Source organism: Staurois parvus, unplaced genomic scaffold (assembly GCF_062004578.1).
Source record: "Staurois parvus isolate SC_StPar_1 unplaced genomic scaffold, SC_StPar_1.0 ptg000221l, whole genome shotgun sequence".
Taxonomy (NCBI): domain Eukaryota; kingdom Metazoa; phylum Chordata; class Amphibia; order Anura; family Ranidae; genus Staurois; species Staurois parvus.
The window spans coordinates 2,276,010-2,301,249 of record NW_028318017.1 but is presented as its reverse complement, the minus strand read 5'-3'; the positions used below and the strand labels follow the sequence as shown (position 1 = coordinate 2,301,249).

The 25,240-nt window shown below is 47.7% G+C and overlaps 3 protein-coding genes and 1 pseudogene across 3 annotated transcripts in view; 2 read left to right on the top strand and 2 right to left on the bottom strand.

The window, feature by feature from the left end:
* The window catches only part of LOC149460759 (uncharacterized), a 333,674-nt gene that overhangs the window by 100,184 nt on the left and 208,250 nt on the right, over positions 1-25,240 (top strand). The gene's annotated exons all lie outside the window — the stretch shown is intronic.
* The window catches only part of LOC149460761 (uncharacterized), a 172,588-nt gene that overhangs the window by 72,150 nt on the left and 75,198 nt on the right, over positions 1-25,240 (bottom strand). The window contains exons 4-5 of the mRNA XM_089679203.1: positions 15,999-16,737; positions 13,559-13,727 (exon numbers count right to left, since the gene is read on the bottom strand). Coding sequence (XP_089535329.1) covers positions 13,559-13,727; positions 15,999-16,737 — 908 coding nt within the window. The remainder of the gene's footprint in view (positions 1-13,558; positions 13,728-15,998; positions 16,738-25,240) is intronic.
* On the top strand, positions 5,676-9,922 carry LOC149460764 (uncharacterized). The gene has a single exon (XM_089679285.1). It carries the CDS (start codon positions 6,172-6,174, stop codon positions 7,426-7,428), a length of 1,257 nt encoding a protein of 418 aa, XP_089535411.1. The 5' UTR covers positions 5,676-6,171; the 3' UTR covers positions 7,429-9,922.
* Positions 13,869-14,715, bottom strand: LOC149460763 (uncharacterized; annotated as a pseudogene).

Below are 25,240 nucleotides of genomic sequence, written 5' to 3'. Positions count from 1 at the left end.
AGGGACACAGAATTGTTACTCAGGGACACAGAATCGTTACTCAGGGACAGACACAGAATTGTTACTCAGGGACACAGAATTGTTACTCAGGGACACAGAATTGTTACTCAGGGACACAGAATCATTACTCAGGGACACAGAATCGTTACTCAAGGACACAGAATTGTTACTCAGGGACACAGAATTCTTACTCAGGGACACAGAATCGTTACTCAGGGACAGACACAGAATCGTTACTCAGGGACAGACACAGAATTGTTACTCAGGGACACAGAATCGTTACTCAGGGACACAGAATCGTTACTCAGGGACACAGAATCGCTACTCAGGGACACAGAATCGCTACTCAGGGACACAGAATCGCTACTCAGGGACACAGAATTGTTACTCAGGGAAACAGAACCGTTCCTTTCTGCTTCACAAACACTATTGTACGTTCAAAGAGTTAAATCCGGTTTTATTTTTGGGGTGCTTATTGAATTAAATAGTATGTCAGACAACACGCAGAGGAGTGGCAGAGGAGGCAATGTTTCAGGAGCGAGCAGACGTGGCAGCAGAGGAAGGGGTCGAGGCAGCACTATTCGCAGCCAGAGGCCAGTGCTCCCGGTGTCATCCAGCGGTCGTGTCTCCACCGACAACCCTGCCGTCATCGATTGGTTGACTCGGTCGTCTTCCTCTTCCCAGGTCACCTCTGACACCTACAGCCAACAGTCGGTGGGTACGTCAGACACAACCGTTACTTGGCATGGCCCGGGAGCAAGCCCACTGAAATCACGTGTCCTCTACCTGCCCCTGTCCTTTGGTGTTCCCTCACCAAGCGAAGTATCGCATGCTGTGGGCTCAGCCCCACTGTACAGTGAGGAAGAGCTAACAGAGGGCGGTCAGGAACGGGGGGAGACATCCGCCTCTTCAGCAGCCAGGCGAAGAAGTACTGGCGAGGAGAGTGGCTCGGTAGCCGGTCTAGAGACAGGTCTGTCTCCTGACCCACACGCAGCCGAGGGGGCTAGTAGTGAGGCGGAGACCCTAATTGATGATGATGAGGCTGATCGCACTTAGCAGCCTCGTCGTCATCAGGCTATTGCTTCCGCATCATCAGGAGAAGAGGGTGCCAGCTTGGCAGCGAGCAAAACAGTCGGTGGGTTGCCCAGGAGGCAGCAGGGTTGCAGCAGTGTCAGTGGAGCCAAACGGCCACGGAGTAGAGCACCAGCTCCACTGCAGCCTACCACCACGGCCAGTTGTGGTGCCGGTGTGCACGGAGGAAGTAGCAGTCAGCCAGTGAGGAGTAGCGGGGGCAAAGTTTCCTACTCGGCGGTGTGGCAATTTTTCGTCAAGCCGCCCGAGGAAGTAAACGTAGCCGTATGTCGACTATGTGGCCAGAAAGTCAAGCGTGGCCAGGGGGCCCATGTTGGGACTACAGCGTTGCATCAGCATATGCAGCGTCGCCATTCGGTGGCCTGGGAAAACCGTGATAAAGATACGGCGGTTTTGCCTGCCCCAGCCCCCGCTCCATCACCCGCTCCGTTACTTGCTCCGTCACCCGACGTCAATCGCCCTCTATCAGCCAGTCAAGGCTCCAACACCTCTGCTGAGGGGAGTTGTCGCTCGTTGGCATCTTCCGCTCGTTCAGATGCTCCTTCTCCTGCTACTCCTCTTCACGGATTCCGTCAGCAGTCTTTCTTGGAATCCGTTTCCAAGAGACAACAGTTTGCGAGCACGCACCCGACGATGCAGAAGCTGAACGTCCTCCTGTCCAAGTTGCTGGTGCTGCAGTCCCTCCCTTTCCAAGTGGTGGACTCAGCACCTTTCCGAGAAATGATGGCTTGTGCCGCGCCGCGGTGGAGAGTGCCAAGCCGGCATTTCTTCGCCAAAAAGGCAGTGCCAGCCCTGCATTCACATGTAGAAGAGATGGTGGGCCAGTCTTTGAGCATGTCGGTCTCTGCCAAAGTGCACGGCAGCGCCGACGTGTGGAGCTGTAACTACGGTCAGGGACAGTACATGTCATTTACGGCCCACTGGGTGAACGTGGTGCCGGCACAGCCGCACCAGCAACTTGGACAGGTCACGCCGCTTTTGCCTCCACGTTTGCATGTCCTTGGTCCAGCAAAGATGTCCGCCTCTACCACCTCTTCTTCCGCCGTGTCCTCAGCCGCCACCCCCGTGCCAAGTCCCATTACCCGACCGGCATATCACATGTGCAGGGCGCAACGGTGTCACGCTGTGCTGCACCTGGTATGCCTTGGCGAACGTAGTCACACAGGGGAGGAACTTCTGAGTGTAATGAACAGAGAAATCGACAGATGGCTGTCTCCGCGCAAACTGAAAATCGGAACCATGTTGACCGACAACGGAAAGAACATGGTGTCTGCTCTGCGTCAAGGAAGGTTGTGCCATGCGCCATGCATGGCTCACGTGTTCAATCTGGTTGTCAAGCGGTTCCTAAAATCCACCATCCCACTGCAAGACATCCTTAAAATGTCACGTAAACTTTGCATGCATTTCAGCCATTCCTACACCGCAAAGCACACCCTCCTTGAGCTGCAGCGGCAGAACGGAATTCCACAGCATCGCCTGATCTGCGACGTTGCAACAAGGTGGAATTCAACCCTACACATGTTAGACCGCCTTTACGAGCAGCGAAAGGCCATCACCGATTTCCTGATGTTACAAGCGGATAAAGGTACTCCCCTGTGTAACTTAGATGTCAGCCATTGGCAGCTCATGCGTGACACCTGCCGCTTGCTCAGGCCCTTTGAGGAGGCCACGCTATTCGTGAGTCGGCAGGACTATGGGATGAACGACGTCATTCCTCTGTTGCACGTCCTGGAACAAATGCTGTTAACAATGGCTGGTCAGGGTGCGGTAGACGTGGCGCACAGATCTCAACGCCACATGACCCCTGTGGGGGCAGGACAGGAAGAAGAGGAGGAGGTAGAGGAGGACATTGGTGCTCAGGAATTATTGAGTGAAATGGGTGGTTTTTCCACTCAGCGGACAGGAGTGGAGGAGCAGGAGCATCTGGTAGAGGAGGAGACAGAGGACCCAGACGCACCGTGGCAGTATGCTGTGGAGATGGAGGCAGGGAGTCCCTCGCATTCTTCGGCACAAATGGCCCATAGCATGCTCGGTTGCTTGCGTAGCGACAGCCGAATAATAACCATCAGACAGAGGGATGACTTTTGGCTGTCCACCTTGTTGGACCCTCGCTACCGTTCAAAAATGGTGGCCTTTTTCACACCTGCTGAGAGGGAGGCCAAAATAAATTAATATAAAAACCACCTATGTAGTCAGTGGGTCTCTGCCTTTCTGCGCCAACGTCCATCCTCAGACACTGTGGGCCCTGTGCGCTCGCGTTCCGCTGCCATGGCAGCAGGGGAGGGGTGGGGTGGTAGGAGCAGTGGCAGCTCCACCAGCAGCGGCTGCCTCAGTCTGCAGTCGATGATGAGTAGCTTTCTTCACCAGCGCAGTAAGGAAACTACTAACCAGCCGCAGCAGCAGCAGCATCAGGTGGACCTGGAGCAGGACCTCAAACAACAGGCTTGGGCCTACTTGGACAGCACCCTGCCAACCGAGGTAGACAATCCCCTTGACTACTGGGTAACGAAACTTGACCTTTGGCCCCAACTAGCTGAATTTGCCCTTGAAAGGCTGTCATGCCCGGCCAGTAGCGTGGCATCGGAGCGCGTGTTTAGTGCGGCAGGAGGTATTGCAACTCCGCGGAGGACACGACTGTCCACCCAAAGTGTGGAGAGACTCACGTTTGTGAAAATGAATCAGGCGTGGATTAGTCTGGATTTCAAACCACCAGTTCCTGACACAACTGACTAAATCCGCCATGAATCATGCCCCAAACATGTTATTATTTTTAACATAGGCCTCTGTATGGCCTTCAATTTAAGCTGCTTATGCTTCGCCACTCTGCCATGGGCCCCTGTACCGCCTCCTCTTGCTGCTGCCAGGTCCAGAGTGTGTCATGGGTCCCTGTACGGCCTCCCATTGCTGCTGACTTCATCGCCAGACTCTGCCATGTGCCACTTTCAGGTCTCCTTACACTGTTGGTGGGTTCCATTTTGTGATAGGGTGCTGTATGGCCTTCCATTGCTGCTGCCTCCACCGCCACCCTGCGCCATGTGCCTCTGTCGTCTGCTCACGCTGCTGACGGCTTCCGCTTTTTAACCGAGGCCTGTGTTTGGCTTCCGAATACTGCTGCATCCACCGCCACCCTGCGCCATGTGTCTCTGTCGTCTGCTCACGCTGCTGACGGCTTCCGCTTTTTAACCTAGGCCTGTGTATGGCTTCAGAATAATGCTGCCTACACCGCCACCCTGCGCCATGTGCCTCTGTCGTCTGCTCACGCTGCTGCCAGGTCCATACTGATTCATGGCCCCCTGTACCGGCTCCTCATGAACGTGGTTCAGCGGGTTTGCATCACTTAACGGCAAATCGTTGACAAACGCTGGGACGTTCAGTGTTGTGCGCATTAAGCCAGACACCAAAGGGCAGCACAGACCTGTTATTACTCGCCCAAGCATGGCTGAACAAAACCAGTCTCTACCACAAATTGGACCCAGACCTGCCCAGGGTCTCGTAAGTAGATTGCACGGAGGAGTAGAGTTCGTTATTGGAATTAACTGTGAAGGACTTTTAAACCTAGGCCTGTGTATGGCCTTCAATTGAAGCTGCTTCTGCTCCGCCACTCTGCCATTGGACTCTTGATAGTCGTCTCCCCACGCTGCTGCTGGGGGGACTTTTTAACATAGGCCTCTGTATGGCCTTCAATTTTAGCTGCTTACGCTCCGCCACTCTGCCATGGGCCCCTGTACCGCCTCCTCATGCTGCTGCCAGGCCCGTAATCTGCCATGGGCCCCCGTACCGACTCCTCATGCTGCTGCCAGGCCCGTAATCTGTCATGGGCCCCTGTACCGCCTCCTCATGCTGCTGCCAGGTCCAGAGTGTGTCATGGGTCCCTGTACGGCCTCCCATTGCTGCTGTCTCCATCGCCACACTCTGCCATGTGCCACTTTTAGGTCTCCTCACACTGCTGGTGGGTTCCATTTTGTCATAGGGTGCTGTATGGCCTCCCATTGCTGCTGCTGCCAGGCCTGTAATCTGCCATGGGCCCCCGTACCGACTCCTCATGCTGCTGCCAGGCCCGTAATCTGCCATGGGCCCCTGTACCGCCTCCTCATGCTGCTGCCAGGTCCAGAGTGTGTCATGGGTCCCTGTACGGCCTCCCATTGCTGCTGTCTCCATCGCCACACTCTGCCATGTGCCACTTTCAGGTCTCCTCACACTGCTGGTGGGTTCCATTTTGTCATAGGGTGCTGTATGGCCTCCCATTGCTGCTGCCTCCACCGCCACACTGTGGCTCCACACTCTGGTTTTGGCCCCGTGACTGCCCAAATGAGTGAAGTGTGCGGTGATTCTAAGATCGACGGCACTCATCTGCATGTCATACTGACTGACAGTATTATTTCTCTTCCCCAGCAGACTCCAAGGGCATTTAAATTAAAGGTACAGTGTTCTGCACTAATATAAAGGCTCTCTGAAGCCTAGAAACACCCTTTTTATAAGTTAAATTCGCAGCGAATATATTCGCATCGAATCGAATTTATTCCGCGAATTCGGCGAATCAGCCGAATCGAATTTTTGAATAATTCGCTCATCTCTAATAATGATGTGATGTAGCCCCCTCCTGGTCAGGTCTAGGATGTGTAGAGTCAGGTAAAGCATAGCTGTGTTTCTCTGCTCACCAGAGAGGCTGTCAGGTAAATTCAGTCGGTATTCTGCTTTACAGAGAGCTGTGATTGATTAGTCAGGTCTGCTCATGCTGCTCTGGTGTTGTTGGAGTTTGTCTGAGTTCTGCCCGCCTTCAGGAAGCTATGAGAGTCTTCCAGAACATAGGAAGGGGCTACACAAATGACCAGCATGAATATGGATACAGCCCTGGCCAATCGCAGGGAAGGCCATCACATTGCATGCTGGGAGTGGTATTTATATTCTGAGAGCACAAGGGTTCAGGGTCTTTCCTGGGAGTGGATTGCACCAGCCAGGCTAGAGGCAGACTGCCACACCTGACACTTGCTGCCATGTGACCTCAGGTGGGTGACCTGAGGGTTTTTACTAGTTCCCTTGAGGGTGGAATTGTAAGCTCCTCAGAGACCAAGCTGCCTGATGTGGGCGGAGTCCTGGTTTGGGGGAACCAATCAGCTCCTGTCTAGTAATCTTCTTTGTCTTTGTATTTTAGTCCATGGCCGGGAGATGAGGAAAACCTCTGAGGATTGTCTCACATTGTCTCCAGACTGGAAAGTAGAAGATGAGGACATCACACAGTATAGTCCAGGAGAAAACCCGGCTCCCTCCAATGTCCATCCGGCACCACCCAGTGTAGATGGACCATCGGATTCCTCGTATCCTGAGGAACCTCAGACTGTGCGAGACCGAGCCGGCCTTCCAACAAGGAAGAGCTTCTCTTGTATTGAGTGCGGGAAATGTTTCCATTTTAAATCCCGTCTTAACACCCATACAAGATCTCACACAGGGGAGAAGCCTCATTCTTGTGCTGAGTGCGGGAAATGTTTTGACTCCAAATCACATCTTAATTTCCATAAAAAATGTCACACAGTGGAAAAGCCACATTCCTGTTCTGAGTGCGGGAAATGTTTCCATTTTAAACATGTTCTTAATGTGCACAAAAGAACTCACACAGGGGAGAAGCCATTTTCCTGCCCTCAGTGCAAAAAATGTTTTTCACAAAAATCCCATCTACAAATACATCATACAACATACCACACAGGCGAGAAGCCATATTCCTGTCCTGAGTGCGAGAAATATTTTGTACAAAAATCACATCTTGTCAAACATCTGAGAGTTCACACAGGAGAAAAACCGTATATCTGTACTGAGTGCGGAAAATGTTTTTCAGACAAGTCCTTTTATCACAAACATCAAAGACTGCACACGGGGGAAAAACTATATTACTGTCCTGAGTGTGGGAAATGTTTTGTAGAAAAATCAAAACTTGTCAGACATCAGAAGTCTCATACAGTTGAAAAGCCATATTCCTGTCCTGAGTGCGGGACATCTTTTTCAGAGAAGTCCAGTCTTAACAGACATCAGAGATCTCACACGGGGGAGAAGCCTTATTCCTGTCCTGAGTGCGGGAAATACTTTTCACATAAGTCCAGTCTTTACACACATCAGAGATTGCACACAGGTGAGAAGCCATATTCTTGTCCTGAGTGTGGGAAATGTTTTGTAGATAACTCAACACTTGTCAGACATAAGAGGTCTCATGCAGGTGAAAAGCCATATTCCTGTCCTGAGTGCGGGAAATGTTTTTCAGACAAGTCCAATCTTTCCAGACACCAGCGATCTCACACAGGAAGAAGCCACGTTCCTGTCCTGAGTGAGGGAAATGTTCCTCACTGAAGTCCTGTCTTCTTGTATATCAGGGGTCCCACACAACCCTGGAGGTGTATTGCTGCCTTGAGTGTGGGAAATGTCTTCTAGATGAATGTTGCTGGACATCCCAGCTCTCATGTGGGGAAGAAGCACACCCTGATATACTCCTCAGATATACTTCATGGCTGATCTTCATCATGGAAGAAACAGTTCATAAGGAGATCAGAGGTCACCAAAGACATGGATGAAGTGTGGGATCGGATTGGCCATTGATGGCAGGAGAATAATAAAAATGGAGTCCTGCCCTGTCATTGGCTGAGTACATTTTGTGGTGGGAGATTTCACAAACACTTGGAGGTGTGATTTGTAAACAATGTATTGGACAGATGTGAGCGGTGCTGGCCCAGCTGTGACGAATATCGGTGGTATTGTATTCATTCAGTGATGGCATTAAGTATCATAGGAATTCGTCATCTAGAAGCTGAAAGTCGTTATTTCTCAGGATTTATTTCTTGTCATTATAAATTATTAAAGCAGCTCAGCAAACAGCCTAATAGCATTTGTTTGTGGCCCCCCATTCCCAGAGACGGAATGTACACGGGCCATCACCGGGGGGATTGCAGGGCAAAGCTTTGATGAAGAGACCCCTAAATGTCAGGAGACTTTGATTGAAGGAGGGGAAGTATGTAGCAGCTGAATGAAGAGACCTCCTAGTAATGTCATTCCCAGGCTGCAGCTAGGGGGAGCTCTCCTGTTTAGAGCAGGGTTGGGTCATTCATTCTCCCAAGAGGCCACAATCTGGGACGGTTGTGGAGGACAAACTGAATTCTTCTGAATAGTCATTTTGGACCAGGGAAGGTGGGTAAGTATGTAAACATATAGAAAACAAACACCTGGCACTGGGAATAATAGGTACCACTCACACAGTTTTTCTGCCCTCAAACTGTAAAATAACAGCTGGATGGGGCTATTAACAGGCCGCGTCTGCAGCATTAGTAACTCGGGGTGCAGAGTCTGACAAGCAGCACCTCTTATCAAGCTCCCCCACTGGGCTCAATGGGCGTGGTAATAACACATCCTCATTCCCTGTCAGATGTCCTCTGAAAAGCCCTGTGACTGGAAGGAGAGAGCCTGATATGGGTACTGTTGGGATTTCTGGGGGTCCTGGCCTGGAGTGAAGGACAGGTGAACATCTCCTGGGTTTGCAGAGTGGAGGCGCTAACACAGGAAGGACTTGGCTAGGTAGCAGAGTGGTGGGAGAGCGTTGGGACGTCTCCTAGGCAATGTTCTCCCACCAGAACTGAGCCTCTCCGCTGTAGCCATCAGCTCCTCCGGCTCTCCTTCCAGTTCTTGCAGCTCTCCATACGGTCATGTGTCAGCATGCCTCTCTGAGCCACTCAGCTTCCTCATTGAGGAGTTATGGGGACAGTGGAGGCATGGAGGGCCGGATAGGGACAGCCAGAGGGCTGGATGTGGCCCCAGGACTGCAATCTGTCCAGGTCTTGTATACAGTGTTCCAAAAACAGGTGAAATGGTAGAAGTGAGCTCTGAGAGGAAGTAGCAGCTAGAACATGAAGGGGACAAGCCAACCTCCCAACAAAGCAGAGAAAGACGACATAGCGCAGCGCTCAAAGTGTTCAATGACACACACGGAAGGAGTTAATAGACCTCAATTCATCCAAGCAGGTGAATGCAGAAAGAAACTCACCAGAAAGGGCTTCAGGGCTGGATTTCTCTGTTCATAGAACAAATACTAGAATGTGCAGATATCAGCAAAAAGCAAATCGATATGAAGCCACAAATCCTAAAGTGCGAGTGTGCAATTCCATGTCCAATATTCACCTCTCCATCTTCTCCAAAGCATGTGCAGAAAAGTCCCCGGGTGTAAAGGAAACACGGCACTCCGGCCCAGCAGTGTGAAATAAAGTAAACAGAAAAAAGTAAATATACAGGGCCAGAGAACTATTTAAAACAAAAGTACAAAGCATATGCATAGTATTATACAAAAAAAATCTGAAAAATACAAAAATCTGTTTCAAATATACAATGAATAATCATATTAGCTATTATTATCGATAAAACAACATCAATGTTAAGGTTGAGACCACCAGGAACCAATGTGCCCATCTCATAAATCCACTTCATCTCCAACATTGACGCCACCCTCCATTTATTACTGGTCAATCCCAACAAATGTGATATCTTTGGAATTCTTAAAATAACATTCACTAAAATGGGCTGGAAGGGAATGTTCTTTGAACCTTTTTAATATTGTAGAGATGCTCCCTCAGACAGTCCCTCAATCTTCTAGTTGTTCTTCCTATGTATTGTATCTTACATGGACATTCCAGAAGGTAAACTACGTATTGTGTATTACAGGTAATAGAAGAATCAATATGATAACTTATTCCTGTAGTTGATGACAGGAAGGAATCATTTCTACCTAATCTAGCGCCCCCTAGCTTGCAAATCCTACAAGGGAAAAAACCTTTCAAGCTTGAAAATAAAGAAATCTCCATTGTGGGGTCCCCAGTGTTGGGAGATATTTTATTTCTTAAAGAGAATGCTCTATGAAATACCACTTGGGGATCCTTAGATAACAAATTGCATAGAACTTGGTCACTTCCTAATATCCCCCTGTGTTTTTGATGATTCCCCTGATTTGTGCATGTTGAATGGAGACATTTGTGATAAATGGACAAGTCATCTCATTAGATGCATTTCCCTGATTGTATAAAAGTCCCTCCCTATTCATTCCCAATACTAGTTGTATCGTGGCTCTAAGGGTGACCTCATCATACTGCTTCTCTATAGATCTGGGTTTCAAAATATTTTCTGGTGTAAAGTAATCCTCCAAGTTGTTACAATTACGCCTCATCCTTATAAACTGTCCCTTCGGTGTGGTCTTAGGACAAAGGGGACGGTGACGGCTACTAGTGGGGATGAAGATGTTCTTATCGGTGGGCTTAATAAAGTTAGTAACAATACCATTCCCATTATTAATCCGAGTTAAATCTAAGAAATTCATCTCCACCTGACAAGAGGTATGGGACAATCTAATATTAGGATTCTTGGTATTTACATCCCCACAAAATGATCCAGGGATTTCATGTCGCCTTGCCATAGGAATAGGACATCTATATACCGCTGGTAGAATACTAATTCCGGCCAATCTCGTGATTAGATGATGTCCTCCACCCACCTGACCATAAACAGGTTTGCCAGGCTGAGTGCAAACATAACACCCATGGCAACTCCCTTAGTTTTGTCTTGGAAATTCGCTTTAACGAATTTCTCCTTACCGTGAGTACTCGCAGTTGGATGCGCAGAAATCCCCCATAAAGCTGTGCGAATCTCGCTTACCACGACTTCAGCTAAACTACACGATTCCTGCCCATCCAGCTACTTTAGCTTCTGTTGAAATGTGGGGGTGGAGCTCCGTTACCCTAGAATGATCACACGACACTCTAAGGTTGGTGTTGCAATTCACATAAGGGCCGGTTTCAGACTCAGCCCACGGTTTTATTACAAGCAGACACGCCCCCCACATGAATAAAGTCAATCCCCTCCCAACGAACAATGCAATGGGGAGTGCCTATACACAGGATGTACATTCCGATTGGAGCATAGCCTTTCCTATTATCTATCACTGGTCCTCCCCCATGAGCCTTCTGAGGTCAGCAGACTTCCTCCCCTTCCCCTCCATGAGCCTTCTGAGGTCAGCAGACTTCCTCCCCTTCCCCTCCATGAGCCATCTGAGGTCATATTTCCCAGCTCCTAGCAGTATGTCCATTCCCTGTACAAGCATCCCCTAGAAATATCAGTCTGTACCTGGATGGGCCCAATACGATCTTTATTAAAACACATCCATCCAAGATACAGTTCAGGTAGGTAATGGGTTGTAAGATATGCATAAGCCTACACGCGGAGTTCGTACCGCTTGCGCATTGCGTTACGAAGTCCATGTGGTACTATGCTGCTGATATGTGGATACAGGCCCACGGTCTACTGCCAGCGGCATTCGCATCGAATGCCGTGGTGGTATACACACCGGTCTATAAGCGCAGATCTGCCATCTCATCCATTACCGAGCTGAGTACTGTAATACATACATTGTACATGCGCATGGCCCAATTGCAGCCTTCAGATCTTTAATTAAGCCACACGAGAGACATATGAATAACACTCATATATGACACATTTAAAGTTCGACCAACAATACAAAATTTCCATGACAGTTTGCAGATAAAAACTTTGTTGAACCAAAAATAGTGTGTCAGAGCGAAATCCAGCAGCTGGAAAATAAACTTTTTGAAAATCCAGAATGTCTACAGCTTGCCTTAGGTAAAAATCCACTGCCTCCGTCTCATCCCCATGGGTGATATTTCTATATAGAGAGGCAACATCTGCCATCACTAGAAAAGTATGTGGATTGGTCACCTCCTCCTGCAGGTCGATTGGCACCACTTTGGTATCTTTAAGAAAAGCGGGAGTCCCTCCCACTAGGGGCTGCAGGAACAAATCAATCTATTCCACTACTCCTGATGAAAGGGAACCAACTCCACCAATAATGGGCCTTTTTGGGGGTGGGATTGATTATTATGCACCTGGGGCAGATGGTACATAACAGGCACACGTGGAGCCCATGGACATAACAAGTCTCTTCTTTCTTAGTGATCATCCCGTCCTTTTCTTATCATCAAGAATGCTATAAACCTCTTTAATATAATCAACTTCATCCAAAATGACCACCCCGCCCCCCCTTGTCACCCCATCCCCCATCTGCTGGTCTAATAAGCAGATCTATTCTTTCTGGGAGATTTGTAAAACCCTGTATGAACTGCAAAAGTATTCCTCTGGGTTTTACCAGATAGAGATTCCACTTCTCTGCTCACCATCCATAAAGGCCATTATGTGGGGATTAGTAGCAGCGGGAGGGTCACACAGAGATGCATTTCTCAAATGTGAAATCTTAAAACTTCCGGGATTTACTGCATTTTTAACAATAGGATTTGGGGCAGAATATTTCTTTAGCACCTCAATACCGGGCACTTTCACCCCCTTCCTGCCCAGAACCATTTTCAGCTTTCATCGCTCTCACACTTTGAACAATTACTCATACAACACTGTACCCACATTACATTTTTGTCCTTTTTTCACAAGTAAAGAGCTTTCTTTTGGTGGTGTTTAATCAGCACTGGGTTATTTTTTGTGCTATAAATTAAAAAAGACCAAACATTTTGAAAAAAACAGTTAGGCTTGCCGGTAACTCCTTTTCTTCGAGTCTTCCAGGACAGCCCCTTGAGACGTAGAGCTCCTCCCTCTGGGTCAGGAAACACGCCATCCCCCACGCCTTTAAAGGTGGACCTCCAGACCTCCATCCCCAGTTTTTACTCGAGAACTAGCGGAAGACACTGAAAGACACAAATATATACACATATAGATAACCCCATATACGACACTTGTACATCTGAAGGGTGGGAAATTGCAACTGTCCTGGAAGACTCGAAGAAAAGGAGTTACCAGTAAGCCTAACTCTGGTTTTCTCCTTACGTCTTCCAGGTCAGCCCCTTGAAATGATAATCAAGAACTTACCCCTTAGGGCAGGCCCATGGCCTGGAGGACCCTGCGTCTGAATGCCTGCTCCCTATTTGACAGAAGATCTAGGTGGTAATGCTTGATGAAGGTAGAGAACTTTGACCAGGTGGCTGCCTTACAGGTCTCTTCTGGCGAAGCCCCGGCCCTCTTTGCCAAGAAGCTGCTCAGGATCTCATTGAGTGGGCTTTAACAAAGGGGGAGGAATACCTAAAAGCTTGTAAGACTTCCCTATAGCTAATCTAATCCATCTACCTATAGTGGATTTGGATGCTGCGGAACCCTTCTTTTGACCAGAAAACAAAACAAAAAGGGAATCTGACTTTCTAAATTCCCGGGATCTATCAAGATAAATTATAAGACTCCTCCTTACATCTAGCAAACTTAGCCTTTCTTCTTCCTTACCTTCAGAAGAGTAAAAGGTCGGCAGGACTAAATCCTGAGACCTGTGAAAGGAGGAGGATACTTTCGGGATAAAACCCAGATCCGTCTTGAGGACGACCCTGTCCTCAAAAATGGTCAGGTAAGGCTCCCTAATAGAAAGAGCTTCTAATTCACTCACCCTACGGGCTGACGTGATAGCTATCAAGAACACTACTTTTAAAGTCAAAATCCTAAACGTAGATTCTTCCAAAGGCTCAAAAGGCTTGCGGATGAAAGCTTTCAGGACTAAGGATAGGTCCCAGACTGGACAAGTCTTGACCCTCACTGGTCTAGACTTGGAAAGAGACCTGAAGAAGTCCACAACAAAAGGATTCTGCTGCAGGGGGACCTGCAGAAAAATGCTTAGGGCCAAAGCTTATACCTTTAGGGTGCTGATCGAGAGACCTCCATCCGCCCCTCCTGAAAAAAATCCAAGACTGCCAGAATGTGTGGGGGCCCCTGCTGCTGACCCGAAAACCATGAACCAAACTTCTTCCAGACTTTTGAATAAATAGCTCTGGTAACTGGCTTACGTCAGTTAACCAAAGTTTTTACTACTGTGTCCAAAAACCCCCTGGCTTTGAGGAGCTGCTCCTCAAGAACCAAGCCGTCAACTTCAAGGTCCTGATCTGCGGATGCAGAAGAGGGCCTTGACAAATCAGATCTTACCTCTCCGGGAGAGGAAACGGGTGAACTGAAGTAAGACTGTTCAGTAGGGAGAACCAGGGCCTCTTTGGCCAAAAGGGTGCTATTAAGACTAGATCCATCTTTTCCCTCCCAAACTTTTGCAGAACCGCCGGGATTAGTCTCACCGGAGGAAATGCATAAGCCAAGTTGAAGTTCCAAGGGGTCGACAGGGCGTCCATTCCTAAGGCCTGGTCTCTAGGATTCAGGGAAAAAAATTGACTGACTTTTTTGTTCTCTTGGGATGCAAAAAGATCAATCTCCGGAACCCCCCATCTGCTGACTATGTCTTGAAAGACCTCCTGGTTGAAAGACCAATCGTCGTGACTGATTGGTCGTCGACCCAGGAAGTCTGCTAGGGAGTTCTGTGACCCCTTCAAATGAACGGCGGATATTGACAATAGATTTTGTTCGGCCCAGGCCAGAATACCGCCTGCAATCTTCTGCAGAGAAGGGCTCCGTGTACCTCCCTGCTTGTTTATGTAGGCCACTGTTGCTATGTTGTCCGACCGAACCTGCAAGTGACGGTTCTCTAACTTTGCTCCAAAGGCCTCCAATGCCCTCTGAACTGCCATCAGCTCCCTCTGATTTGAAGGCCTTAAAGACTCCACTAAAGACCATCTCCCCTGAGCTATCCACTCATCTAGATGGGCTCCCCAACCATAACTGCTGGCATCCGTTGTCACAATGAGCGGAGCTAACTGACCCCACTCTAGTCCTTTGGTCAGATTTGCCTCCTTCCGCCACCACTAAAGAGACCTCTTGACTTTGGATGGGAGCTGGACCGCCTGCTCTAATGTAGAGCTGTCTCCATCCCATACCCTCAACAGGAATGCCTGAAGCGGCCTTTGGTGGAGTCTTGCCCACGGAACCACCGGAAAAGAAGATGTCATCAGACCTACCGCTCCTGAAACGTCTCTTACAGACACAGACAGATTGCTTTGCAATCTTGCAAGTCTCTGGTCCATCTTTACGACCTTCTCCTGAGGAAGAAAAATCTTCCTCTCCCATGATGAAATCTCGTATCCCTGATACACTACTCTCTGGGAGGGAGTAAATGCCGATTTCTCCCTGTTGATGAGCCAACCCAGACCCTGAAGGCGATCCTGAGCCACCTGCAGCTCCTCGGTCAATTGCTGTTAAGATCTCGCCACAAAAAGAAGATCGTCCAAATAAGGAACAATCGTGATTGACCTCAACCTCAGGGCAACTAAGGCCTCCACCAACACCTTGGTAAAAATCCTTGGTGCCGATGCTAGGCCAAAGGGCAAGGCCTGACACTGCCAGTGGAAGACCTGCGAACCCATCCTTATCGCTATCCTTAGGTATTTCTGGCTTGCTTGATGAATGGGGATGTGAAAATATGCGTCCCTTAGATCTAGGGTGGCCATAAAACAATTCTGAAAAAGGATATTCCTTATAGAATATATTGACTCCATCCTGAAATGTTTGTATCTCAGGGCCTGATTCAGAGGTCGAAGGTTCAAAATCAGCCAAAACCTGCCCGAGGGCTTTCCCACGACAAATACGTGGGAATAACACCCTGAGCCCAGTTCGCACTGAGGAAACCGAACTAGGACCTGCTGGTCTACCAGATCCCCAATCAGACCGCATAGAGCCTGAGCCTTTCTCTGGTCTTTGGGGAGATTGGGGATTAAAAACTTGCTTTGAGGACAGGAATCAAACTCCAGTTTGTAACCCCTCTGAATCAGGTCCAAAATGTAGGGGTTCGGGGAGATAGATACCCACTGAGGGAGAAAGGACCCCAACCTTCCCCACATCGGAACGCTTAAGTCATTGTGATTTGGAGGGGCCTTGAGGAGGATTGAATAAAATCCCCCCTTTTCCCCTGTTCTTATGCCCAGTCCAATGTTTTTTGGGCTGACCTTCTCTACCCTGCAGCATCTGGGATTTTGGACGAAAACTCTTCCTGGGAAATACTCTCTTTTTTACTTTCTGGGAAGGCTTTCTTTTTGTCGGCAGTACGTTCGAGAGCCTCCTCCAACCCGGGACCAAAAAGATTATCCCCAGAGAAAGGCAAGGCGCAAAGGCGTAGTTTAGACGCAGAGTCCCCTGCCCAGGTTTTTAACCATAATGCCCGCCTGACCGAATTAAGGGCCGAAGATCTTGCCACCAACTTAACAGATTCCGCTGAGGTGTCCGCCAAACAACCAGCTGCTTTGAAAAGTAAAGGCATAGATTCCAAAATCTGCTGCCTAGAAGTTCCTGCCGCTAGATGGTTCTGTAACTGGGTAAGCCAGCATTCTAAATTTCTGGCAACACAGGTAGCAGAAAGGGCTGGTTTAAAGCTAACTGAAGAGGACTCCCAAGCCCTACACAGCAGGACCTCACCTCTCTTGTCCATGGGGTCCTTTAACGCCCCCATGTCCTCGAAGGCTAAATCCATTCTTTTAGAAATCCTGGACAAAGGAGAATCCAATCTTAGAACCTTATTCCAAGGCTGAGAAGCATCTTCATCAAACGGAAATCTTCTTTTCAAAGCCCCTGAAAAGAAGGGTCTCTTTTCTGGATTTTCCAATTCCTGCTTGATGGGGTCAATCAAAGAACCATGAACCGGAAAAACTCTGCTCTTCTTAGCATGGAGCCCCTGGTACACGGGGTCCTGTCCTGGGTCTTAACCTAAAGAACGAGGACAAAGAACAATACGGGTCCTCAGCTCCAAAAAATCCCACCACACACACCCTGTGTTTTAGGGGAAACCTGAAGTGTGCCCCCATCACCTTCCCCCACTGGGGATACCATCAACCACCCTCCCAGGAGTCAGCTAAAGGGGACCCTCCCCAAGCCTACCTGAGAGGAGCCAGTGCCGGAACCAGGATCTGTCTGCAACGAAGGGCCCGCATCCATGATGTTCCATCCAGTGTGGATTACGCAGCCTCTGCTGGCTCCGCGCCTCACCGCCCACCTGAGTGGAAACCTGCGCCTCTTGAGGAGACTGGAACCAGTGTCTCCGGCGCCCATCGCTGACATCACTGCGCCGGACTTCCAGTCCGTGGAGTGCAGCCTCTTCACCGGAAGTGACCTCACTTCTGGTCTGTGGAGCGCAGGACCCTGCTGGAACACAGGGCCTCGTCCGCCGGAAGTCGCGTCAGACTTCCGGCCTACGGAACACAAGGCCTGCCCCTAGTGGAAGTCCTGCCTGTTCCCTTCCGCCCAGCGCTCAGCACACCTGTACCGGCCTCCTGGGGGAAAAAGAATTAACCAGGCCTAAAGGGAGCGGATGCCCTAGCTCACCGCCAGACACCCCCCGCTCCCCTGCAAGTGACCCTGCCTCCGCCAGTCCCTCGCCTGGGGATGAAGGCTCCCACCGCTGCCAGCTCCACTCACCGCAGAAGGATAGCACCGGGGAGGAGGTAAACAAATCCCTGGGTCCACACTATTCCAGGACTACCCCTCTGAGAGTGCAGAGCCGTAGGTTCCAAACGTGTTCCTTCCGGATCAGGAAACACTAAAAACTGGGGATGGAGGCCTGGAGGTCCGCCTTTAACGGCGTGGGGGATGGCGTGTTTCCTGACCCGGAGGGAGGAGCTCTACGTCTCAAGGGGCTGTTCTGGAAGACGTAAGGAGAAAAATACATTTCTTTTGTTTTTGTTATAAAATTTAGCAAATAAGTCATTGTTTTTAATACATTTTGGCTAAAATTTATACCGCTACATTGCTTTGGTAAAATAACCCAAATCAGTGTATATTATTTGTTCTGTGTTTAAGATATAGAGTCTACAAGCCATGGTATCAATCAATGGAAACTGATCACACCTGATGTACTGATGGCAGATTTCTTGAGACACTTATGCAGGCCATAGATGGGTCGAAAATCGGCCGAAAATTAATCAGAAAGAATAATCGGATGATTTTCGGATCGTTAGTGGGTGAATTGGTCGGCCGTTTTTCATGATTTTGACACTTTTTAAAAAAAAAACAGCCGATTTTGTCCATCGGTCGATTTTCACGGCAATGATGGGCAAATCGGCCAATCTTTTTACCGATTAAAAAAATGCGCATGAGCCGTGACCCCCAAGAAGAAGAAAAAGAAGATGAAGACAAAGAAAAAGAAGAACATCTGTATCTATTTGTATCCATTTCGGATACAGATGTTTCTATTCGGATACAAATAGATACAATGTTGCAATCACAATACTTTTAAATGTCAAATATAATAGCGGTGTCCCTGCAGAGAGCTCTGCTATTATATTTGACATTTAAAATTATAGTGGTTGCAACATTGTATCTATTTGTATCCGAATAGAAACATCTGTATCCAAAATGGATACAAATAGATACAATGTTGCAACTTTGCTATACTTTTAAATGTCAAATATAATAGCGGAGGTCTCTGCAGGGACACCTCTATTATGTTTGCCGGCCGTAGATGGGACAAAAATCAGACGATTTTTTTTACCAATGGTGGTAACGTCGGCTGATTGAACGACGGCCGGTTTTCTCCTCGTCTATGGCCTGCATTACACCCCGGTCACATCTGGTGCGACTTGGCATGCGATTTGCATGACATGGGATTTGCAAATCATATGCCAAGTCGCACCCTATTGACCGCAATTACAGTGGTCGTATTGGTGCAGTTCCGGCGTGGTCAGAGCCGCACCAATTTCTAAAGTAATGCATGCACTGCGTTTGGTGCGATTTGCATAGACATCTGTGTCAGATGTCTCGAAAGTCGCAACTGAAAGCGGCATGTCCCCCGACTGAAATCGTGTGACGTCACTGTAAGTCGCACGATTTCAAAATCGTGCTTGATGTGACCAGTGTGTAACAAGCCAGGACAGTACAAATGACCCCTTTTAGGAAAGCAGGCATTCCAAGATATTTTGTAAGAGGCATGGCGAGGTTTTTGAAGCTGTCATTTTTTCCCACAATTATTTGGGAAATGAAGAAAGTAAATAAAATTTGTTTTTTTTCACACAATTGTCATATTACAGTTTTTTTCTCACATGGCATTTGCATACTTGGAACTACACCCCAAAACACATTCTGCTGCTCCTCCTGAGTATGGGGATACCACATGTGTAAGACTTTTGCACAGCCTGGCCACATACAGAGGCCCAACATCCAAGGAGCACCATCAGGTTTTCTAGGAGCATAAATTACACACCCTAACATATACAGTAGACTCTTTTCAACATGTAATTGTTTTTACAAGATTTCAGAAAATGTGGAAAGAAATGAAAACTTTTTTTTTTACACAAATTTGTTTATTTATAATATATTTGTAACACATAACATGTACATACCAAGAATTACACCCCCACAAATTCTACTACTCCTCTTGAATATGGGGATACCACATGTGTAAGACTTTTCCACAGCCTGGACACATACAGAGGCCTAACATCCAAGGAGTACTGTCAGGTTTTCTAGGAGTATAAATTACACATTTAATTTCCTGACTACCTATAACACTTTTGGAGGCCCAAGAGCACCAGGACAATGGAAACACCTTCAAAATTACCACATTTTGAGAAGCAAACACCTTAACATATATTCTATGAGGCATAATGAGTCTTTTGAATGTTATTTTTTTTCACAAGTTTTCAGAAAATGTGGAAAGAAAATGAAAACTTTTTTTACACAAAGTTGTCCATTTATAAGATATTTGTAACACATAACATGTACATACCAAGAATTACACCCCCAAAAATTCTACTACTCCTCTTGAATATGGGGATACCACATGTGTAAGACTTCCACAGCCTGGCCACATACAGAGGCCCAACATCCAAGGAGTACTGTCAGGTTTTCTAGGAGTATAGATTACACATTTAATTTCCTGACTACCTATAACACTTTTGAAGGCCCAAGAGCATGTCAGGAATGGACTCGCCAATAGTGGTGGGACTCACCTGCCTTGTGGGTTGCAGTACCAGGGCTGGCCAGCGGGTGCTCTCAGCAACCAGAGGCTCATTCCTGCAATCAGCCAAAACACCTGAGGCTGATTGCAGGAGGTGCATATAAGGAATGACCAGGCCTGTGATCTGGGCCTTGGTGTATGTTTCCCATGAGCCCCTGTACCTGGTATCCTGTGTTCCTGCCTTGTTGCTGACCCTGCTTTGATCCTGACCTCTTCTGACCATCTCCTGTTGAACCCCTGGCATTCCTGATCCTCGGTACCACGCTGCCTGCTACCTGCTGAACCTGGCTTGTGACCCCGACCATTCTCTGCTTGCTCCTCCTGTACCACACTGCCCGCACGATACCGACCCGGCCTGTCTGACTACGCTTACTTCACCCGACCATCCATCCCGCACGGATCACCTTTGGTAAGTCTGCCTGCCTCTTCCCATCAGACTCCGTTCCTGCACTCCCCTGCCAGTACTCTCTACCACAGCCGGACGCACTCAGGGGTCGCGACCTGGTTCCAGTCTGCACCAAGTCCATCCCCACCATCAGGGGCCCTGGTGAATAGCAGGCTGGTACTTAGACCCCGCGCCCTGGGGAAATCCGTGCTGTGGGCTGCTAGAGACACTGCCAGGTGGCACCTGACAGTACCTTACGGCCTGCCTGACCATTCCACCTCTCCAGCCTGACTACGCCTGTGTTCTTGAAGCCTGCTACTTCCCTGTGTCAGTCCACACATTTCTGGTCATACCCGGATCCCTAACAGAGCACCAGGACAATGGAAACACCTTCAAAATTACCATATTTTGAGAAGCAAAAACCTTAACATATATTCTATGAGGCATAATGAGTCTTTTGAATGTTATTTTTTTTCACGTTTTCAGAAAATGTGGAAAGAAAATGAAAACTTTTTTTACACAAAGTTGTCCATTTATAAGATATTTGTAACACATAACATGTACATACCAAGAATTACACCCCCCAAAATTCTACTACTCCTCTTGAATATGGGGATACCACATGTGTAAGACTTTTCCACAGCCTGGCCACATACAGAGGCCCAACATCCAAGGAGTACTGTCAGGTTTTCTGAGTATACATTACAGAGGCTCAACATCCAAGGGGAACACCTGCAGTAGTGGGGGGAGGGGCCTTTGCATGGTGACGTTGGAGAGCACAATGTGGGTGCGCTCTGAGACCTCAGATCCCGACTTCCCATACCCTCTATGCCGTGACTCAGTGTCCATTTCCCCAGGACTCACTTGGGAAAGAGATGACCGGGGATTAGTTGGTGAGGTGGTGCCCCTGTGAAGTGCAAGTGGATCCGGCTGGCGTTTCTCCTCGGGTTGTGTGGAGGAGATTCCAGAGGAAGTGCCGGGTTGCTGGGGAGACGGAGAGACAAAGCGGGACCACGTGGTAACCACAAGGGAGTACTGGGAGGAGGAGAAGCCAGCTGGCGTCCGGAGGACAGGCAGGGATGCGGTCTGTTCTCCGGATTCTCCCTGGTCTGTGGTCTGTGCCCTGGATATCCTGAATAAAGGATAAATTGATGCCCTGCCTGAAGCCCCAGTAAAAGGACTGAGACATATAGAGGAACCCCCCCCAGAGGAAGAGGAAAAGATCTGGAGAGATGGATGACAGTAGCTGGAGAGTCTGACAGGAAAAATACGGAGAGAGGAGGGTGAGTGAGAGCGGCTCTGAATAATAATATAATGCTGAGCTTGATATTAAGGAGCAGCGTGTGAAGTGGAGAAGGGGGGTTCCAAGGGGAGCTTCTAGGAAGATTAAAAACAGCAAAGAAGAAGATTAAATTAAATTAAAGAACCCTAGAAATGTAAATTAAAATTCAAGAAGTAGGGAAAACCTGGGTCCCCAGTTGAATATTTGAGATCTTCAACGGTGTTTTGAAAAGGGACCGGAAGATATGAAGAATAAAAGTGTAAAAGGGGGGCCAAGGGAGCCCAGACTGGCTCAATTAAAAAAGTATACGTCTCAGGGAAACATGACCCCAGAAAGATCCCTGGGAACAAGTGAAAAGAGCGAATGGGATGCTAGCTTGGAAAAAAGTCCTAGACTATCCCTAGGAATCAATAGTAGTCAACATATATCAGGAAATATGGAAGAGAGAGAACTGGAAAGGGAACTACAAGTGCCGAATAAGAAAGAAATGGGAGAAATGTTTAAAAGTTTGGAAAATTAAATAAAGCATGAAATAGCAGCAATAAGGAAAGATCTTGGGCAAATATTATGCAGAGTGGAAGAAACAAAGGGGAAACTTAAAAATCATGCCCAGGATATCTTAGATCTTAAGAAACAGACATTGGAAATCAAAAAAGACCAAAAACAACTGCTTTATAAAATAGAGGCTCAAGAAAATAGGGATAGAAGGAAAAATCTCAGGTTACGAGGAATCCCAGAGAGTTCACAGGGGGAGGATTTGAAAGGGTTAATGAGTAAAATCCTAAATTCCATAATGGACAGACCTATATCAGAAATATATAAACTGGATAGGGTATTTAGAGTAGGAAAAGTCCAGCAAAGAAATGGCGGAGAAAGATCGAGAGATTTAATCGTTCAATTCCATAGGCTGAGCGATAAAGAAGAAATATGGAAGAAAATAAAGGGAAGAACGAGTATTAAATATGAAGAAATAAATGTTCAGATTTTTGCGGATTTAGCACCAGAGACATTATGGAGAAAGAGAACTTTAACCACTTCCAGACCGGACACTTTTACCCCCTTCCTGTCCAGGGCAATTTTCAGCTTTCAGCGCTATCACGCTTTGAATGACAATTGCGCGGTCATGCAACACTGTACCCAAATGAATTTTTTACCATTTTTTTTGAGACCGATAAAGCTTTATTTTGATGGTATTTATTCACCGCTGGGATTTTTATTTTTTTTGCTATGTAAATGAAAAAGTCCAAACATTTTGAAAAAAAGTGTTTTTTTTGTAAAATTTTGCAAATAAATAATATTTCATCATAACTCTTTGCCAAAATTTATTCCGTTATCTTTTTAGTAAAAAACAAAATCCAAATTAGTTTATAACCAAAAATTATAATTTTGAAACATTTTTTTTTACATTTTTATTTTATTTTTTTATATTATTATTATTTTTTTATTTTTACATACTGTCACCCTAGCAGTACAGTGTCACCATGGTGGCACTGTACTACTTGTGGGGGGTGATGAAGATTTTTTTTTTACACATTGCTTTTACACCCATATAGGATGTAAAAGCAATCCTTTCTCTTTCTCTCTGTGTGCATTCCTGCAGCCATTGAGAAGTACTGAGTGAGCTATGATTGGTCACAGTTTGTCACATGGTACAAGGCTGTTGTGAATAGCCTTGTACCATATGATCTCTGTGATCATTCACAGATTTCACACGTAGTAAGCAATGATGTCACAAGTGACATCTTGCTTACTACTTTGCATGTGATCACTGATTGGCCAATCAGTGATCACATGATCGGGACCTCGTACAGAGGTCCCGTCCGATGATCAGTGTTTCACAGCGGGCACTGGATCGCGGTGCTGCGCGCTCCCAGGGAGCGCACACAAGCAGGGTGCGGGGAGGCCATTTATAAACGGCCACCCGACCCTGCAGTGCCACCGTCCGGCCGTTTATATGCAACGGCCAGTCGGGAAGTGGTTAAAAACCCTGACAGAACAGATGAGAAAACAGAATGTGCGTTACAGCTGGGGAGCTCAGACGAGATTAATTGGATGGAAAAATGGACTCACGGCCATGCTGAGATTTCCTGAGGATTTAAGGGATTTTTGTGATAGACTTGAAGTACAAAGAATAAAGATTCCAGGGTGGGATGAGGAGGAGGGAGATATAGGGGATATGGGGAGAGAGGAATGGCAGTTGGTGGGAGGGAGAGAGCAGGGGGTGAGTGGAGGAGAGAGGTGGGGTGTTTTTTTTCCCTCTTTCCCTCTCTCTCTCTATCTCCTCTCGCTCTTTTTTTTTCCTCTTCTTTTTCTTTGTCGTTTTCCTCATGGTTGCTTTCTATGAACACAGTTTTTGCCACCAGGGGCTTTTAGAGAAGTTATTGAACTAGACGCATAGAGGGAGGGGGTGGGTGGGCAAAGGGGAGCCATACGTGGACAGAGCTCAACCCCAAGGTATTAAATCAAAGGTGAGTCTTAGTCCACAAATGATTAGTAGGCAAATTCTAAGCCTAAAAAGGGGTGAGGGAGGAGGGGTGGGATGGGGGGGAGGGAGTTAAGGGGGTTAATACTCTGCGGGTGGAGAGAAGGTAGGAGAGAGGTGCGAGAGGGGAGAGAGGGTGGTAGGAGAAGAGAATTATGGAAGAAGTACAGTTTGTAACTTATAATGTAAAGGGGTTGCATTGTCCGGAGAAGAGATTCAGGTTGTTTAGAGAACTGCAACACAGATTGTCCTCAGTGGAGACACATTTAGAAATTGAGTCAAACATCAGGTTAAACACTGGACCAGGGGCGGACTGACCATTTGGAAACTCGGGCACCGCCCGAGGGCCCGGGGTCAGTAGGGGGCCCCATGAGATGCCCCTGGTACCTTTTTCATAGGTTTTTTTGAGTTTGATCAAGGACACAGGGGCCCCATGATCCCCTATTGCCCAGGGGCCCCATGAGTTGTCAGTCCGCCCCTGCACTGGACATTATCCGCTATGGTACTATGCAGACACTCCAATTAAAAGAGCAAAAGGAGTAGCTAAAGGGTTTGCAAAAAATATAAGGTTTGAGATGGAGAATAGAGTAACGGATCCAGAGGGAAGATTTTTGTTTTTGGAAAGTAGACTGCAAGAAATTGAGTGTACAATAGCTAATATATATTGTCCAAATAAGAAGCCGGAGATATTTTTGAAGGGAGTATTGAAAAAATTGATGGATTTTAAAAAAGGTCGTTTGATAGTGGCAGGAGATTTTAACCTCCCTGGCAGTATTCCCGAGTGTAGCTCGGGGTAAAATGTCAGTGCCAAAAGCGGTAACCCCGAGCTACACTCGGGCTTACCATGCGGCGCTGCATAGGGAGTCCCTGCAGAGCTTACCTTGTCCTTCGCTCCCGCGATGTGTCCCCTGCAGCGTCCCCGGCCATCTCCTCCGGCTGATGCCGGCATCTGGCTTCTGTGTTCCGGTCCCTGTGACGTCGGGACGTACGGGCGCCGCCGGGTCGGGAAATTTGAAAATTTTAAAAAATGTCATTTTTTTCCAAACACATTTTACATAGCAAAACATTGCTGTTTCAACCCATTTCACATACATTTTGTCCCTA

What these genes read in the sequence shown, in the direction of transcription:
- LOC149460764 (XM_089679285.1), top strand. Translation starts at nt 6,172, where the DNA reads ATGTGGGCGGAGTCCTGGTTTGGGGGAACCAATCAGCTCCTGTCTAGT.